Genomic DNA, 20,515 nt, shown 5'->3' with positions numbered 1-20,515 from the left:
ATCTTTAACATTAGATTATTTAATATTTCCATTTATTAATAAAATAAATTTTTTAAATGTTTGTTCATTATTACTCTAAACGAAAACTCAACTCCAATAAAATAGTAGCTCCAATGACAAACTTGCTTATATTGCTTGTTTATTAATAAAACTAATTCGACGGATGGTATCTGCGTTAAAACACAAATAAATGAAAGATTTAATTGACATAATTTTCATTACTACGAATGCTTATTTGTTCATTTTTTTTTTTTATTAAAACAGAACAACAATAAAAATGTAAAATGACTTGCTTATATTAAACCAAACGTTTAACAAAAACGAATAGACGGAAAACATTTTACCCGCCCTATAACATAAATAAATCTAAGATCCTTAGATTTAAAAAAAAAAATGATTGGTTTCCGTTTTTTATCAATATAAAACTACAATAATGTAAAATATGAACAAACTCACCTAAGTTAAGCGAAGAAATCAAACTTGAATGCTCTGTATTATCAAATCTTTCCGACTTTCACATTCACGTAAATTTTGTAAGTGAGGAAATGATTAACACCATATGAGTGCAGTATAATTTAACTAGCGATTGTGCTGTGCTTGTGTGATTATGCTTTTTGCGCTACAGAGAGCAAAATACTTCAGTCAACCGTTCATGCATTAAGAGGCACCGAAATGAGGCACCGAAATCTGTTCTGATTCGGTCCGGTAGGTACCGCCCATAAAGGCTTCGGTGCCATAATGGTACCCAACCCTAGTCTTGATGACGTATGGAGCCTAGAAATGCGACCTCCGGACTCATCATCGGCGTGGCGTCCATACAAACACACGCAGAGGGCGCGTGTTTAGTAACGTCAGATGAAATACATGCACACTTGGGTTTTTTGTTAAACAATTAGCCTATAAAATGCACGTTTTAAACCCGCCCAACTGATCCCAAACCAGCCTAATATTTGCACACCCGCCCAAGCCAATTTTTACCCGCACAATCAAATTCAAAACCGCCCAATCTGGCAACACTGTTACCAAATACAATCTGGTAACTCTCTAGATAAATGCACAATCAACATCAGTCATTTTGCAAACAGACAACCGCATAACACTTGCCCCTCCCACAAGAAGGGGAGTTTGCCTCTTACGCGCGTCAAATGCTTGCTTTTTCCGCGCATCTACTCCGCTTTACACGCGCGAATGGATTCAAATTGTTCAAGCGGCAAACCACGCACGGTAGACGTGATTTTGACACCTGAAATGCGATTGATGTAAACTCAGCATTAGGGATTTCTTAGCTTAAGGACTCTCATCCAACCGGGCACTGATAAACACAGTGCAGTAAATATACAAAGAAAGATAAAACAAATTTGTAAAATATATCTAATAGTTCAGTACTTTAAAAGCTTAAAATGAAACAATATATCGGATGGTATTATAGACGCTTTTTACACCACAAATTTGCAATCAGCTCACATTTGGAATGAAAGCTTTTTCTGTTTCTCTATGAAATGTTGCTCTTTATATCTCTGTACAGTTACCATTTTAACTCTTTTGTTCCTTTAACAGCCCTAAGCCTAAATGTCTTGAAGTCCTCGAAATATTTAAATCAAATCTGCAGAAGAAGTTTCAGTGTTTGTGTGAAGGAACATCAATGCAGGGAAACCCAACACTACTGAATGAGATCTACACAGAGCTTTACATCACAGAGAGTGAAAGTGGAGAGATCAGTAATGAACATGAAGTGAGACAGATTGAGACACAATCCAGAAGAACAACAACAGAGGAGACACCAATCAAATGTAATGACATCTTTAAACCTTTACCTGAACAAGACAAACACATCAGAAGTGTGCTGACAAAGGGAGTCGCTGGCATTGGAAAAACAGTCTCTGTACAGAAGTTCATTCTGGACTGGGCTGAAGAGAAAGAGAATCAGGACGTCCACCTCATATTTCCACTTCCTTTCAGAGAGATCAATTTGATGAAGGACAAAACACTCAGTCTTTTAGATCTTCTTCATCTTTTCTTCCCACAAACAAAAGAAATGGAAATCTTCAGTGATGAATATAAAGTGTTGTTCATCTTTGATGGTTTGGATGAGTGTCGTCTGTCTCTGGATTTTCACAGCAGTGTGAGGTTGTGTGATGTAAGTAAATCAACCTCAGTGGACGTGATGCTGACAAACCTCATCAAGGGGAATCTGTTTCCCTCTGCTCTCATCTGGATCACCTCCAGACCAGCAGCAGCTGATCTCATCCCCTCTGAGTGTGTTGATCGAGTCACAGAGATAAGAGGCTTCAGTGATCCACAAAAGGAGGAATACTTCAGGAAGAGAATCAGTGATAAGAGTCTGTCTGATCGAATCGTCTCACACCTGAAGTCATCCAGGAGTCTCTACATCATGTGTCACATCCCAGTCTTCTGCTGGATTTCAGTCACTGTTCTAGAGAGAATGATGAGTGAAGCAGAGAGTCAAGAGATCCCCAAGACTCTCACTGAAATGTACACACACTTCCTGATCATTCAGACAAACATCAAACATCAGAAGGACTATGAGAAGAAAGTGAAGGATGAAGACATGATCTTTAAACTGGGTAAACTGGCTTTTGAGCAGCTTGTGAAAGGCAATCTGATCTTCTATGATGAAGACCTGAGAGATTGTGGCATTGATGTATCAGAAGCATCAGTTTACTCAGGATTGTGTACTCAGATCTTCAGAGAGGAGTTTGGTTTGTATCAGGGGAAAGTTTACTGCTTTGTTCATCTGAGCATTCAGGAACATCTAGCAGCTCTATATGTGCTGTATTCATTCCTGTATAAGAGGGATCTACTAAATGAATGTTTACCGTCAAAATATGCAAACGAGTTCACATATGACACAATATCAGATCTGCATCAGAGAGCTGTGGATAAATCTCTACAGAGTGAGAATGGACATCTGGATCTTTTCCTCAGATTTCTTCTGGGTCTCTCATTGGAGTCCAATCAGAAACTTCTGCAGGATCTTCTGAAACACAAAGAGAAAATCTCCTGGAGCAAAGAGAAAACTGTTGAGTACATTAAAATCAGAATAAAGCTAAATCCAGATAAATCCATCAATCTGTTTCACTCTTTAAATGAACTGGGTGATCAGTCTCTTGTGAATGAAGTCCAGAAGTATATACAGTCTGGAAATCTTTCAAACAAGAAAATCACCTCTTCTCAGTGGTCAGCAGTGGTTTTCATTTTGCTGACCTCAGAGCAGTTAGATGTGTTTGAGTTAAGTAAATACATAAGCAGATACTTCAACAAAGACCACAAAGATAACATGACATCAGATGAAGTTCTTCAGAAGCTGCTGCCTGTGGTTGAAGCATCAAGATCAGCTGTGTAAGTCACAATGTGTGCAATCATTAAGTGTGTGTGTGTGTGTGTGTGTGTGTGTGTGTGTGTGTGTGTGTGTGTGTGTGTGTGTGTGTGTGTGTGTGTGTGTTTTCTGTATTTTGTGGATTTAAATTGTATCTCTAATATTTTGTCATTCTCAGTCTTACTCGTTGTGAACTGTCAGAGAAAAGCTGTTCTGGTCTGACTTCAGTACTAACTTCAAAATCTTCACATCTGAGAGATCTGAATCTGTCTTTTAATAATCTAAGAGATTCAGGAGTGAAGCTGATCTGTGATGGACTGAAGAATCCAAACTGTAAACTGGAGAAACTGAAGTAAGATCATATATAAGTTTCATCACATCTTTAACAGATGACTTTTGTGGGTTTATATCATCACATTTGTCTTCAGTGAATCTTTACTGATATTATTTAATAACACAGTTTTGATTTTTACAGTGTTTCCTCTCAGTTTCCCTCTTTTTGTAAATAAACAAACAAACAAAATAATTTATTTAAAGCTGAGCTGTCTTTTGATTTCCTCCATTAATTTAAACACATTTAAAGAAACATTGATAAGCACCATTGATGAGTGATATGTACATTTTTTTGAGAGACTTTAAATGTGAATTTATGTGATGTGTAGTAAAGTGAGAGAGTTCAGTGTGTGTTATTGTTCTCTACAGGTTGTGTAAGTGTAATGTCACAGATAAAGGTTGTGCAGTTTTGGCTTCAGCACTGATATCAAACACACATCTGAGAGATCTGGATCTATATTATAATAAACAAATAAGAGATTCAGGAGTGAAGCTGATCTGTGATGTACTGAAGAATCCAAACTGTAAACTGGAGAAACTGAAGTAAGATCATAAATGAGTTTCATCACATCTTTAAAAGATGACTTTTGTGGGTTTATATCATCACATTTGTCTTTAGTGATTCTTTACTGATATTATTTAATAACACAGTTTTGATTTTTACAGTGTTTTCTCTCAGTTTCTCTCTTTTTGTATATAAACAAACAAAACAATCATTTATTTAAAGCTGAGCTGTCTTTTGATTTCATTCATTAATTTAAACACATTAAAAGAAGCTTTGATAAGCACCATTGATGGGTGATTTTGCTTATTTTTTTGAGAGACTTTAAATCTTAACTTATGTGATGTTTAGTAAAGTTACAGAGTTCAGAGTGTGTTTTTGTTTTCTACAGGTTGAGTGGTTGTGTTGTCACAGATGAAGGTTGTGCAGCTTTGGCTTCAGCTCTGAGATCAAACACACATCTGAGAGATCTGAATCTGTCTGGGAATAAACAAATAAGAGATTCAGGAAAGAAGCTGCTCTCAGATTTAAAGGAGGATTCACATTATAAACTAGAGACACTGAGGTAAGTAAATAATTGTGTTTTAGCACATTTTCTGAAGTGATTGTTGAATGATTATTATGATTTTTAATGGACTGGTTATTAAAATGATTAAAGTTGCGTTTCAAATCACACACGTATGCACTATTTTAGGTCATTTTCTAATAAAAAAAGTTTAAGTATTGTGTTCACACTGAAAATACCAGAAAAGAAAGTGTACTTGAAGTACCCAGATGGTGCACTTATTCAACAGAAAATTTAAGTTTGCAACGCTGGACACTTTATACACTCAACAGTCGCTGCTTTGCTTATGTAACAGAAGAGAGGCGGGCTATCAGATTCTGTAAGAGAGCAAAGTTTACCTGCGGAGACACTAAATGAAGTCATGTTGAACAAAACAAATAACATTTAAGGACGGTTTCACATTTGGTGCGATTGCCTGGTCCGAACCCGAGTTCGATTGCTCCCCCCTCCCCATGCCCCCCATGGACTGTTTTCACATATTATTTTTGCATCCGAACCGCGGTACACTTGCATCATCAAGCTGCAGCCGGCACGTTCTCATGTTGGTTGGCACCCGCTGTAACGGCGCATTCACACGGGGCGTAAGCGTTAACGCTTTCCATTCACTTTTAATGGGTGACATCAAGCAATGCCGAACTGAATTGTGGATCCGTCGGCGCCGTGTCACTGCCGTTGCTCGCGGCAGAAGTTGAACATTCTCAACTTTTCAAGCAACAACTCGTGCGTCAGCCAATCAGATCGCCTTATGCAAATAACCTAGGCAGAGCCAGCCAATTACGTTTATGGAAGAACGGAGCATGTGTAGTGATTGGCTGTTGGCCACGCTTCAGACAAGCCTTCCGTTAAGCGTTAACGCTGACGCCCCGTGTGAATGCGCCGTAAACGAGAAGACGACAAGCGTGATTGACTAACTGCAAGCAGAGAGAGATGATTTCTGAATGCCTCTGCAAAAATTGACGTCGGCGGACAGAGCGTTGTCATTGAAACGACTTTAGTATGTTTGCGGCAGACAGACAAAAGTGCGTTTCTGTATTATTTCTTCGAAAACAAAACCAAAGGTTTAAAAAAATAAGAACAAAACTCAAGCAAGCATTCTATGCATTTTGTTGTCAAGGTAAGTGCACACACACAAACACACACGTCTGTTTTGGTGGGACATTCTATATAATACGTAATTAACAGTGGTTCACTTCCGCGATTTGGTACGATTGCGCTCACATTAGCAGCGAACCGATCTGGAGTCCACATGAAACGATCCCCAGACCACCCTTTTTAAGCGGACTCGAGTACGTTTCGCGGGTGCGCACCCGAGTTCGGAAGACGGCGTTCACATCATCCAAATGTACCGAACTCTGATGTCAATCGAACCCGGGTGCGCACCAAAAGTGCTAATGTGAAAACGCCCTAAAAGAACTGTACAAATAGATTTTCATTTATTTGCCCTATAATGTGTTTGAATTATTTTGCCCTCGTTTTGTAAACGCTTACATTTACAGTTAGTAAAAAAAAATTACGTTTTTAATTTGAGATGATACTGTGTCCCAAATTAATTCCCTACATGATCAAGTTCATAGTACATATAGTGTATAGTGTGTCAATTGGGACACAGCTTATGATTGAACTGATTTTGATGATGAAGATTATAATAATGATCTCTTTAGGATCTGATGATGATGATGGAGCCACTACAGTGATGTCCCAGCTCTTTCAACGGAATAAACCAACACTGAAGACACATGAGATTTCAGTATAAACTCTTGAAAGTTTAATAATGATCAGAATTAAGATCATCTCCAGAACAGTGAGCAATATTTGTGTTGTTTTTGAGTCTCAAGTATTTTAAGAGTTTGACTTCTTTCAATGCTTATTTTAAATGTTATGTTAAATTGTTAGTCATTACCTGCCTCAGCAGTTTTGGAATGTTCATGATTATTTTAGCATTGTATTGTTATAAATTGACAATAAAGTATTTTGTTATATTGAACCTTTACAGTTTTTTAATTTGATTTCTCATATTGCACCTCCTTCATGTTTTGTGATTGCACCTCCTTCATGTTTTGTGATGTTACTGATATTTACTGAACTGAAATGATTTGCTTTTATCGGTTTTCAATTTAAAACAAATATATTATTTAAGTAAATTACAATTAAACATTAAAAGTATAATTATTTCATAATAAGGGACCAGTCCAGTACCCATTAAAAACCCATACTGGGCCCTGGTAAATAATGTGGGTTTCATTAGGTGGGGCCAATATGGGCCCCATGTGTGTTGCCCAACTGGGCCCCACATAAGCCCCACTCAGGCCATAGTGGAACCCATGGACAAACCGATATAGGGCCCACATAGGAAGCCCACATGGGCCCCACCTTGCAATGTTGGCTGGGATGTCAATCACTCACAGCCAGGGGCGAAATTTTCATCTAAATGTTGGGGGGGGCAATAAACAAAGTTTCAAGAATTTTTTTTGAAGGGGACACCAATAATACAGGCAAAATTGTACTTGCAAAGAAATGTGTACAGATAAAACGTTTCTCTTTCTCTATGAACGGACGCAAATGTAATTTTAATACACATGAATGCAGAGGTGGAAAGAGTAATAAAATATTCCACTTAAGTAAAAGTAAAGTTACTTTAATAATATTCTACTTAAGTAAAAGTAAAGTTACTGGTCTAAAAATACTCATGTAAAAGTAAAAAGTAAGTCATTTTAATTTTACCCAGAGTAAAAAGTTACTTTTTTACAGCGGGGAGAGGTTTCTGGTATAGTTCAAAAACGACAGGAAATATAAATCTCAAACTAGTTGTTTTTTATTGTAGGAACATCTTTACAATTAATGTGCAATAACAAAAAGTTAATAAAATAAAAGCTTTTTTATAACTAAGAAACAGTTATGGAATTATTTAATGATTTTTACAGGTGAATTATGCACTTTTGAAGCAAAAATAATATGATTCAGCAGCTAAATACAATCACTATAGTAAGGTTGTAATTGATGTATTGCTGGTAACATACATTATTTTATTAAACTATATACCTACTTTAAATGAGCATATCAACAGATGAGTGCCATGATAATTTTATCCTGTACACATTTATTGTATTCAAGCTTCCCTGATCTGTGTACCCGGTGTCTTTCAATCTCTCTCTCTCTCTCGCTCTCTCTCTGTCTCTGCAATGTCTAATGACCTGCGCATTCCCGAGGACGTTCTTAAGTTATGTTTGACTTGACACGAAGCTGCTAGACCTCGAAGGATAATGCGCATGTATTAAAAACGCGTCGTGGAAATTAGCGGTAAAAACCCGGTCGGCAATTCAAGAGCCTGAATGAAACAATCGCTTCGCGTCAATGGCCAGGGGTTTCTTTCATAAGAATTGAATTGAGGGTCTGCATTAGCGCGCGCCTGTCTCGTCCCTCTCCATGGCTCTTTTTGCGCGTTCCCCCGCCCATCAATCAATCATCCGTGGCGCTTCTTTATCACCTTGCTTTTTTGTTTTATTTTTTACTCAGTAACGGATATGATTTAAAATGTAGCGAAGTAGCCTACAATACTTTAAACAAAACATACTTAAAGCAACACTATGTAGTTTCCATGTAAAAATAACTTACAGCTCCCCCATGTGGTTGAAAAGCGCAACAGTGCCTGATATCAGACACTGTTCTGCAGGCAGGGGGAGGGGGGGGCTGTGTGCTCTACCCTCCACCGCCACTTTCAGAGTGTGCTTGTAGCAGCTAGCAGGCTGCTCAGGTTGCAGCAACAGTACAATTCGTTCAGTTAAAAGTTGTTCTATCACTGAAATAATTTTAGAGACATTATTTAAAGGTAAAAAAACTACATAGTGTTGCTTTAAGTAAAAGTAAAAGTACAGATTTTAAAAACTACTCAAAACCCAATTACAGCAACGTGAGTAAATGTAATTTGTTACTTTCAGCTCTGCCTCACCTCTGCATGAATGCATAAAAATGTTTTCTTGTTCGTTTATCTGCTTCTGCTCTCATAAAACAAAATATGTTCATGTTTATATGTCCAGACCAGTTTTAAAACATATGAGGATAAACTGATAAGTGGTGGGAAACGTTGGTTTGTAGGTATATAGTTGATTAACGCGTCGGCTCCGTACACTTCTCAACCACCCGACTGTGTGGCGCTGGCAGTGGACCAAACCACTGTGAGGCAAGGGAGGGGGGAATCCAAATGTTTACAACGTTTTTGTTGTTGCTCCGTTTGCATTTGTATTGTTTTACTTCTTACACAACTATTTAAGTATTATAAATCATTAAATTATTTTCAATACACATATTTTAATGATATTTTGGGGGGCAACCCTCAGATGAGGGGTCCTGTCACCCCCCCCCCCCCCCCCCCCCCCGGGATTTCCGCCTATGCTCAAAGCACGCAAATCTTTATTTGCAACAAATCCAGGTTAACTTAGATGTACTATAAATGTACGTGTGTCTTAAAGCAACACCAAAGAGTTTTTTTTACCTTAAAATAACGTTTCCAAAAAAGTTTCAGTGGTTCATCCACACAAAACAGGGTGAATGGCACTTTCACATTCGCTTTGCAGCCCTCTATCGGCCAAAACCGCACTAAAGAAGTTTCCAACCGTCGGGTAGTGGTCCTGTAGTTCGAGTGAAAACTACAAAAACTTGCTTTACGGCAGACCTACAATCCAATCAGAGCCAGCTATGCTGCAGTATTTACGAAAGTGGTAATGAACAATTACGCTTCTAACCTGTAGGGGGAGCAAAGAGCCAGAGTTCTTTAGTGTTGCTTTAATATATTCTGTAGCTTGATAAAATTATGCTTAGTATTTCACATTTTGAGCTTTATTAAAAACAAATGAGTTTTGTAAAACATCTTTCATTGTCTTATAACACATAAGGACATCTTCGCCACCTATTGGTGTATTTATGTAAAATAAAGAAATGGTCACTGAACGAATCATTTTGGTGAATGAATTGAAAATGAACGAGTCACTTACATGAACGAAAATTTCCATCACACTGGCTGCGTCCGAAACCGCATACTGTATAGTAGGTACTGAATTAGATGAAGTACCTACTTACTTGGCGTTAAAACAGTAGGTACTGTATAGTATGAATCCTGGTATTATGAATGAGATTCGGCGTACTACATGCGCCATGTTGCTACATCACGTGACATACGTCGTCATCACGTCATGTCATTTCAGCGTGAAAACAGCCGCATGCCTCTTCTTCTTCGTTGGATAACTCCTCTCTCGGGGCATCATGGGATAGTGAAGCGTCCATCGTATGCACACTACAAAATCTAACCGGAAGTAGTAGGTCATCCGGGTACTTTTCGCATACTGTTTTTCGAATACTATGTATTCGGACATACTACTCGCCTCGCCTACTGCTTTTCACGTATTATATAGTATGAAGTAGGCGGTTTCGGACGCAGCATAGTTCTTTCGTTTTCTGGCGGACTGGTGAACTAAGCACATACCGCCACCTACTGTTTCGTATTATACATTTCCCTTATTTTATACGTAAAAAAACCCTGAATTCCGGTATAAACTGACGCTGCGTCTCCAGCTCCTCCAGTCCATACACAGAACCCTGTTAAATCAAACTGCCCTTAAACTATTTTAAATCCTATAATTTATTCCTGATACCAGTGGCGGCTGGTGCTAAAAAAATTTGGGGGGCGCAAACACACTCAAAATCAAACTTTTACTGTAGTAATGCAGTACTTTTAATAGCCATTTATCAGGTGAAGAGTATCATTAGCATTTAATGCTGAAAATGTTACAGTTGAAATCAAACGCACGAAATAAATGTACTATGAATCTGTAATGAACTAATATCAAGGTAATCATTCGCACGCACGCACGCACACACACGCGCACACACACACACACACAGAGAGGTTGCGATAGACATTTTCAATCTCCGTCATTTTTTTGATAAACGTTGTAAAGAGTCCTTCACAATCATTTATTATCCGTCATTTCATGTTTTAATTATTTTCATTTTCGTTCACATGTCCATTTCTAATCATAAACTTACAAGACGAGCATACAAGTCAAATGTGTTTATTCATTTGTTTAGAGAACAGATAAACGGAGACCGTGCATCACTTCACCATCACAAGAAGCAGATGAATTTATGTTTTTTTTTCTCACAGTGACAGCGGAGGCAAATAAACACGGAGCTTTATGCTGAACAGCAGGGCCAGATTAACACTTTGTTATACCCTGGGCAACAATATTCAAGGGCCCCATCATCACGACCCAAGGATCACCATAATATGGTCATGTACAGAATATATTACTGTATTATACAGTACATATACTCAATACTTCAAATTCTAACTGTCATCAGGTGTATTTTGATTTACAAATATTTAAATGCTCATACAAATGCACTACTATGTCCCTTATCAAAGACATTCACTCACATATGATGCTATGAAAACAAAACACATCAGCATCTGTATAATCTCCGGGCTGTAAAAGTAAGCTGGCGGTGTAGAAAAGTCCTGGCTAACTTAGCTGAGTTGTCCTCGTCGTTGACCGAAGCTCACTTGACAGAACTTTTAAATTAATACACATTTAAGATGACCATGGATTAACTCTAATTTGCACAGTCATTGATATAAAAAGCTTATTTTTTGCATATACAAGCATTGTCTAAAAATAAAAATAGGCTTTTACTTAATTGTTATTACAAGACCATCATATAGCCTAATAATAGACACCCAAACTAAAGTAAAGAAAATGATCTTTAATTTGAAGTCTGAACTGAACATCAACGCAGACATGATTTCTCTCACAGAAGTTTAAGATCATATAGGCTACATCTTGAACGTAGATATATAAATGAACACAGAGAAAGTAAGTTTAACACTGTGAAGCACAAGCAAACATGCTGGAAGGCAGCTAAAAACCATCAGGACATAAACACGGGCTTATTTTATTTTATTGGAGCCTTACCTCCAGATAAAGTAATAAACTGGATCAGTGTTGGGGGTAACGCATTACAAGTAACTTGAGTTACGTAATAATATTACTTTTCTGAAGTAACGAGTAAAGTAACGCATTACTTTTTAAAAGTACACATTATTATTTGAGTTACTTTTTCAAAAAAGTAACTCAAGTTACTTATTTAGTTTAATTAATTTGATTAAAAAATATGTACTGAATTAAACTAAACGTATGCACTCTCTGTGCCTGTGTGGAAACAGTTTGAGTCAGAAACTGAGATGGCAAGGCCAGAGCTAAACATTTTTGTGATGAAATATGCAATTTCTGAATGCAGAACTTTTCAGTCATAAAAACACCTGCAAGGCCTGAAAGAGATCAAGCTTTAGCCAAGAAAAAGTAACGCAAAAGTAACTAAAAGTAACGTAAGCATTACTTTCCATGAAAAGTAACTAAGTAATGCAATTAGTTACTTTTTTTGGGAGTAACTTAATATTGTAACGCATTACTTTTAAAAGTAACTTTCCCCAACACTGAACTGGATTGATGATTTAAATGTTGTTTACTCACATGTGCGTTGTTAACTCTCCGGATTTTATGTTGTGCACTGCTTCACTCGTTCACTTTTCCACATGGTCGGTTTGTTGACAGTGTCGCGTGAGCACCTACACTGCAGGTTCGACTTCATGTGGCGCTAATGCTGCGTTCCAGAGCCCATCCAAACCAGTGGGACGTGGGATTTATCCTTCTTGAAGTGTCCTAGCTCCTACTTCAAAGCATTCCAGACATTTGAAGTGGAACGTAAACAGACAACATGGACGACCGACCGGTCTTCTTAAGGCTCGTACAGACTACATAACTTTTAAACGTCGGTCCGAACTGTGCAGTTCACACTACAGTAAAACAACAAGTTAAACATCTTTACAAAGTGTTCTGGAGCCATTATATAAAAGCGCTGCATGTCGCTAAGTAACTTTTTTATATTTTTACCGTAGTTTCATGGTAACAGATAATAACGACATAATTTCACGCCATAATATAAAAAACCAAGTTGTGTTAAAATTACAGTGTCTAAAACAACCATACAAGCACAGAAGTACAATTTATAGTCTATTCCTTAAAGATTTCCTCTCACGACGACGCGATCTATGGGCGCCGCCATTGTCCTCCGACTTATTTTTCTGAAGTCGGGGTAGGTCGAACTCCCCCGAGTTCGCCAGTAGGAGGTTCCACTTTGACAGGCATTCCAGTGCACTTTTCCTAGTTGGAGGTAGGATAAGTCCTACATCCCACTGGTTTGGATGGGCTCTGGAACGCAGCATAAGCAGACCTCTTGATGATGTCAAAGTACCGCGAGAGCGATTCAAAGCAGATTTCTCCATGTGATAACTGGAATCGCTCTCGCGCTACTTTGCTGTCACTCGCCTGTGGGTTCTCTGCTCCCCAGTCACTTTTGCGCCGCTATAGTAATTTGATTTCAAACGCCGATCGGATCGCGCAGATACCTGCGTATCACGTAGACTACACCACTGTTTATACTTTACATTTTCTGCGTTTCTGATGTCCTTTTCCTTTTCTAATTTCCGCTTCGCGCTCCCACTTAGCTTCTCCATGTCTCGTTTTTTCTGTTGTACCAACGCCTTGTGTCACGTAATCAGGGCTCGAAATTGCGACCATTTTGGTCGCATATGCGACCCAAATTGAATCTTTGCGACCTTAAAATATATTTGGGAGCATTTGTGCGACTGCCCATTTTGTTGTGGTGCGACTTGATATTGAGATGCTGCGTGCTGGCGCTGTCCCAGATTCAGTGTTCTCTCCAACGTTACATTACCAATCAAATTTCACCATTAAGTTCTTGCGTTTAATGAAGACCGCAGATTGGCTTATATGAGCGTCAGTCATTCCTAGTTGCCGTGCTACGTTGGTATGTGAAGCGCGGAAATATGAAAAGACGAACCGCGAGCATGACGAGAACGAGCCGATTACAGCCAATGTTACTACTGTAATTAATGACGACGATCCGGATTCAAATGCGACTTCACCACCGGAGAGGGGCTTAAAGATTACGAGTGGTTCCGCTATGAAAATGGCTCGTTGTACTTACTGTGTTTTATTGTAAATCCTGTAAAACGGTGTTGGTGGCGGAATCAAAATATTTTAAGCGCCAGACCTTGCTTAAACATGCCGAAAGTGCCAAAAACACAAGACGTGTCGTGACAAATGTGTTCATTATTAATGGAGACACCGACCTGTCTGTCAGTGTTTGATAGTGTATGTGCGCATGCACTGGTGATGAATAGACATTCGACAAACATCCTTGTGGCCCATGTTTATGTGGAACACGACAATGCTGATATGGTATGTTTTTGTTGTATTTTTAAAACATTGCCTATTTAGTAGTAATAGCATCCTGGTATGCAGTTATCAATACCAATATATCAGGGCTATTCAATTGGCGGCCCGCGGGCCAAACCCGGCCCCCAAGGTAATTTGATCCGGCCCTTTATGCAGTCTGTAAAAAAGACATCTCTAAAATAAATTTAGTAAGTTAGACAACGGGCAGTACAGTTACGAGTTGATGCGCGTGCGTATGTTTCATACAGCATGAGCTGCAGAGCGCGAGTCACGTGACTGGTGCGAACAGCTGTGTCACGTGATTATATTGCGCGCTTTGGTCCACAAGTTCAAAGCGATCGCCTCCCCCGCTTGCGCAGGTGTCTCAAGACGCGAGAGCTGACAGTGGTGAGTTAAGAGATCGGACTATATGGTTGTTTTAACTTTATTTGTTGTATTTTCAGCTTAAAACACTGCCTTTTCCGACAATTGTTGTCTGATATGTTTATGCTTATCCACAATGACATTAACGTTAAATGTCTTAATGAAGGAAACTCGTTGAAACGATTTTGTGAACTAGACCAAAAGATCCTGCCGTTTCTCCAAAATTCAAAGCAGACAAAGGCTTAAATATTATGCAATTAAAACAAGTAACAGTTAAGCGCCCATCGCTCACAGCTCAGCACCTGCACCACTTTATGCGTATCGCGCTGACAAACATACACCTGATTTTACTGCTCTTGCGAAATCTAAAAACATATTCTGTTTATTAGAAGGTAAGTTAGCCTAATGTTTGCCAATTATTAAGATAGCTGTTGAAGTTTAAATAAATAGGGCTACTGTAATAATTAGCTTTTGACAAAAAAAACAGCATAAAACAATTATGTTCCATATTATAAACTTTTTTGTTATGTGCACTGAAGTGAGTAAATGAGTTAAATTCTCAATAAGTGTGATATGGATCTTATTTACCCATTTAAATGTAGAATAAAGCTTACTTGGGCATCTTACAATGCACTTATGTTGTTATGCAATTTTAAAATACAACATATGAACATGTCTGGATGTAGAAAAAGCCTACTTTGAGATTTAACAATGCACTAATGTTGTTGAATGCAGTTTCAAAATACATGTTTGTAGAAAAATGCAATGCCTATTGTACAATGCACTGATTTTGTTGTTATGCACTTTCAAGATACAACATGAATATGTTTAAATGTAGGAAAATTTAGTCATCATCACTGTTATATCTCCGGCCCCTCATTTAAGATGCTTTTTATGAACTGGCCCCCACGACAAACTAATTGAATAGCCCTGCAATATATATTAGCCTTCTATATTAAGGTCACTTTTGTAATGTCACAATTAATCAGTGTTTTACGTGTTTGCTAGATTTTCTATTGTAATCTTAATCATGTTACCTGTAATTGTTAAATTATTATTGCTGCTATACTATTTCAACAGCATTTGGGTATTAATTTAGGAATCTATGCAGCAAAAAAATAAATAAAAATAAAATAGAAGACCAAATTTTAAATGCTGGCCATAGCATGTGTAAAGCCTGGATGTGTAAAGAATACATTTATTAACATTTACATTGTAGTTGTGGTGTTTTATAATTTTTGGATGGATGCGCCTAAATTTTTGCTGGTGCTCCTAACTCTTTAAAGTTGGGAGCACCAGTGCTACCAAATAAAAAAGTTAATTTTGAGCCCTGCCGTAATGCTCGGCGAACCTTTGACCCACCTCATGCGGACTGACCAATGAGGAGAGGGTCTTAACCTAAGGCCCTCTCTTCATTGGTCAGTCCGCATGAGACTCAACCGCTCTCAACTCACGTTCAAAGTAATAAGCGCAGCGTCTCTCTTTGCAGCGCAAAAGCCCGTGTTGACAGTTTGTTTAATATAAAGCGGCGAGCGGGAGATTACCAGATACAGTATTTTGCTCGTGCCCTTGCTGCCCTGGGCCCTTTGGAGGTCTTGGGCCCCTGGGCAATTGCCCAGTTGCCCGTATGGTTAATCCGGCCCTGCTGAACAGGCAAATATGAACAAATCAAATAACAAAATACTACTGCGATTAAAATATCAATAAACATTTAAAATCTGAATTACTGAACTAAACTCATCTGAAACCATTTTATGTAATAAACGCATGAAGGCAGATCAATGCAGACTCTTGTCATTCAGGGCCAGATTAACACTTTGTTATACCCTGGGCAACAATATTCAAGGTCCCCATGATCATCACGACCCCAGGATCACCATAATATGGTCATATACAGAATATATTACTGTAATATACAGTAAATATACTCAATACTTCAAATTCTAACTGTCATCAGGTGTATTTTGATTTACAAATATTTAAATGCTCATACAAATGCACTACCATTGTCTAAAAATTAAAATAGGCTTTTACTTAATTATTATTACAAGAACATCATATAGCCTAATAGACACCCAAACCAAAGTGAAGAAAATTATCTTTAATTTGCAAGTCTGAACTGAACATCAACACGCAGACATGAATTTCCTCACAGAAGTTTAAGATCATATAGGCTACATCTTGAACGTAGATCTACAAATGAACACAGAGAAAGTAAGTTTAACACTGTGAAGCACAAGCAAACATGCTGGAAGGCAGCTAAAAACCATCAGGACATAAACACCGGCTTATTTTATTTTATTGGAGCCTTACCTCGAGATAAAGTAATAAACTGGACTGATGATTTAAATGTTGTTTACTCACATGTGTGTTGTGAACTCTCCGGATTTTACGTTGTGCACTGCTCCACTCGTTCAACTCTCCACATGGTCTGTCTGTTTTTTTACAGTGTCGTGTGAGCAGCTACACTGCAGGTTCGACTTCATTTGGCGCTAAGCAGACCTCTTGGTGATGTCAAAGTACCGCGAGAGCGATTCAAAGCAGATTTCTCCATATGATAACTGCAATCGCTCTCGCGGTACTTATTGCTGTCACTCGCCAGTGGGTTCTTGTGGGGCCACACCAGTCTGCTCCCCAGTCACTTTCGCGCCGCTAGTAATTTGATTTCATACCGAGGGGCAACCTTCCTATCTCTCTAATGAAGCCAACTCGGACTATATTGCTAATTTTGCCCTTCATGACAACTGTGAGGGGGGTGAATTTTTTTGTAACTCACCCGTTTAGATTATATTAAGCCTTAACTTAAACTTTTGCATAATTAAGGGCGGGCCGCTTGAGTGTCGGTTGAACAGCCACTGCTGTCACTAGACTCGCGCTAGGCGGGCGTGGTTTCACCTCAGCTTCACCCATGTCCCGCCTCTTTACCCATTTTCGGTTTTCCGCGAGTATAATTCGCGGGGACGCGCGGCCAAGATGGCGACGGCAGGCAACGCCTACTTTAAAGGAATTCTTCATCCAATTGAAATTTGAATATATTATTAAATTGTGTCACCTATGTAGTAGAACTGTGGAGTTATTTTAGAAATTTGTGCCTTCTAGGCCGAGAAAAGTCAGAAAATGTGTTTTTTTGCTCATGTGGATGAAAAACACCAAGTCCCAGAATGCATTGCTTCGCTGCTCTACGAGGCCACTCCCTAGTCACGCCTACCGGTTCGAGACGGCAGGAGGGAGGGAGGGAGATTCAACTCGGCTAAATACAACTTTTACAGACACGTCTGCAACGATTTAGTTGATATATTATTATAAATACTACCTTTTCCACATTGAAATGATGATACGTTGCGTTGTAACGGGATGTTCAACCAAAACCGGGAAAGGACAAGCAGTAAGTTTTCATCATTTGCCGCGGTGTAAACAATGGCTGCGGGCTATCAACCACGCAAAGTTCAGAGAAGACAACGATGCGTTAAAATTGAAAAACCTGAGGGTTTGCAGTCTCCATTTAAAGCTGGAAGATATCGAACCCAATGTACTCGGAATGAAGCGAAACACGCTAAAGGACACTGCAATTCCGTCTATATCCCAGCAAACACAGAACATTCCCCTAACGTTAGTTTTTGGTTATATTTTGGTTATTTTTTTGGGAACGTTATTTTTAGGTTTTATTTTTTGCAACCATAAAATAACGTTCCCATAACGTTGTAGGGTGGTTATTTTTAAATAACCTAAAAATAACTTATACAGAACGTTATTTTTTGGTTCTTTTTTGGTTATTTTTTTGGAACCATAAAATAACGTTCCCATAACGTTGCAGGGTGGTTATTTTTAAAATAACCTAAAAATAACTTATACAGAACGTTATTTTTTGGTTATTTTTTGGTTATTTTTTTGGAACCATAAAATAATGTTCCCATAACGTTGCAGGGTGGTTATTTTTAAAATAACCTAAAAATAACTTATACAGAACGTTATTTTTTGGTTATTTTTTGGTTATTTTTTTGGAACCATAAAATAACGTTCCCATAACGTTGCAGGGTGGTTATTTTTAAAATAACCTAAAAATAACTTATACAGAACGTTATTTTTTGGTTCTTTTTTGGTTATTTTTTTGGAACCATAAAATAACGTTCCCATAACGTTGCAGGGTGGTTATTTTTAAAATAACCTAAAAATAACTTATACAGAGCGTTATTTTTTGGTTCTTTTTTTGGAACCATAAAGTGGCGTTCCCATAACGTTGCAGGGTGGTTATTTTTAAAATAACCTAAAAATAACTTATACAGAACGTTATTTTTTGTTTCTTTTTTGGTTATTTTTTTGGAACCATAAAATAACGTTCCCATAACGTTGCAGGGTGGTTATTTTTAAAATAACCTAAAAATAACTTATACAGAACGTTATTTTTTGGTTATTTTTTGGTTTTCTGGAACCATAAAATAACCTAAAAATAACTTACACATAACGTTCTCTAATGGTTATTTTTTGGTTATGTATTTTTTTTTAGGAAATGAAGTGAATGCACAATTAAACCCATAATTCCTTTAGTGTGCACGTCTAATATGCCGCGTGCTTGTCTGCACGAGCTTACCGCCTTCTTCACGAGTACCCGCTTTATCTTGTGCTCAGGAAAAGTCGTTAATTTAAAAAATAACGGTCCTTTCGTTTTTACCTCAGAGACTAACATTATTTTAGCGGTTCTTTTGCCTCTTTCTTGATTTAGTAACTTAAATATGTGAGAAGAAATATATATACGAGTGATTTCCAATCGATTTGAGGAGAATTTGAGGATAATATAATGTTAGAAACTTTTTATTGTTGTAAAAACGGATAGCCGACTAACTGTGGTAAGATCTTTTAACCTAAAGTGACTGATTTAGTTCTCATTGCGTTTTAACTTCAGAGTATATCATTCTAGCGATTTCTTTTTTGTTTCTTCATTAGTAGCTTAAATATGTGAAAACGAAAATATATTTTAATTATTTCCATGAAGAGAATATGAAGTTAGAAGCTTTTGATTATTGTAAAAACTGAGAGAGAGATGCTGATTGTTGTTACTTAATAATGGAGAGGCGGCTGCTGTAAGGTCTGTTAAACTAAAGTGAATTACATGTTTATATATTTTCAATAAATATCTGTTTTAACTCTTCTTTATTGTGTTGAAGTCACTATTATATATTTGATAAAATATAATGTTATCTAAATACATAATATGTGATGTGTTGAGGTATTTTTATATAAAATAACCTGTGTTATATAATGGTATAATATTTTAATAGACATTTTTTCCAGTAATAGCATAATTTAATTATTATAGATTTTGTATTAAATAAATTATTTTATTCCTCCTTATACGGAAATGTGTTTTACTTAGTTTAGATAGATATGATAGATAAAAAACAACCAAAACACAGCATGGGATGTACTAATAGACGTGCCGTACTTTTGTAAGCCTTCACTTCTTCACTGAGGCTGGAGTCTTGCGCGCTCTGTCAGTGCGTGCACGGAGCCGCGGCAACGCGCCCTCGCGCCCTGGTGAGATCGCCCTCGCGCCCTGGTGAGATCATTTTTCACTCCATGTCAGCTGTGCATTTTCCGGGGTTTGTTTTTGGTTGGCCAGGAGGGTTTTCTTTACAGAAATAGAACGTTGTTTTTAGGTTATTTTAACGTTTTCCTAACGTTAGGAGAACGGTAATATAACGTTCTCCTAACGTTCTCCTAACGTTAGGAAAACGTTCTCCTAACGTTAGGAAAACGTTAAAATAACCTAAAAACAACGTTCTATTTCTGTAAAGAAAACTTTCCTGGCTAACCAAAAACAAACCTTGGAAAATAACGTTATGGGAACCAAAAACTAACGTTAGGGGAACGTTTGGAGAACCAAAAACTAACGTTAGGGGAACGTTTTGGGAACCAAAAATTGTTAGCTGGGATGTACCTTCACAGACACGACGAACAGCCGGGGCCATCTGGCATCAAACGCATTCGTCTACGTTAGAGGTAAGACTTTTGCTAATACTCGTTTCTGATCGCACAGTAGCCTTTACATAGTGATACAGTTGTAAGCAGTAAAGTTAGCAAAGTAACGCTAGATAGACAATGACATA

General features: G+C 37.9%; 1 protein-coding gene and 1 long non-coding RNA gene across 2 annotated transcripts in view; both read left to right on the top strand.

Moving 5' to 3' along the window:
* The first annotated feature begins 1,539 nt into the window (after positions 1–1,539).
* The window catches only part of LOC141357933 (NACHT, LRR and PYD domains-containing protein 3-like), a 126,989-nt gene continuing 108,013 nt past the window's right edge, over positions 1,540–20,515 (top strand). The window contains exons 1-3 of the mRNA XM_073860193.1: positions 1,540–3,360; positions 3,516–3,689; positions 4,040–4,213. Coding sequence (XP_073716294.1) covers positions 1,643–3,360; positions 3,516–3,689; positions 4,040–4,213 — 2,066 coding nt within the window. The 5' untranslated portion in view covers positions 1,540–1,642. The remainder of the gene's footprint in view (positions 3,361–3,515; positions 3,690–4,039; positions 4,214–20,515) is intronic.
* Positions 4,569–6,721, top strand: LOC141358339 (uncharacterized). The gene is made up of 2 exons (XR_012364837.1): positions 4,569–4,737; positions 6,399–6,721. It is a non-coding gene; the product is annotated as an uncharacterized lncRNA (long non-coding RNA).

The sequence above is a fragment of the Misgurnus anguillicaudatus genome, chromosome 3 (genome assembly GCF_027580225.2).
Source record: "Misgurnus anguillicaudatus chromosome 3, ASM2758022v2, whole genome shotgun sequence".
Classification (NCBI taxonomy): domain Eukaryota; kingdom Metazoa; phylum Chordata; class Actinopteri; order Cypriniformes; family Cobitidae; genus Misgurnus; species Misgurnus anguillicaudatus.
This window is presented reverse-complemented; position numbering and strand designations above follow the sequence as displayed.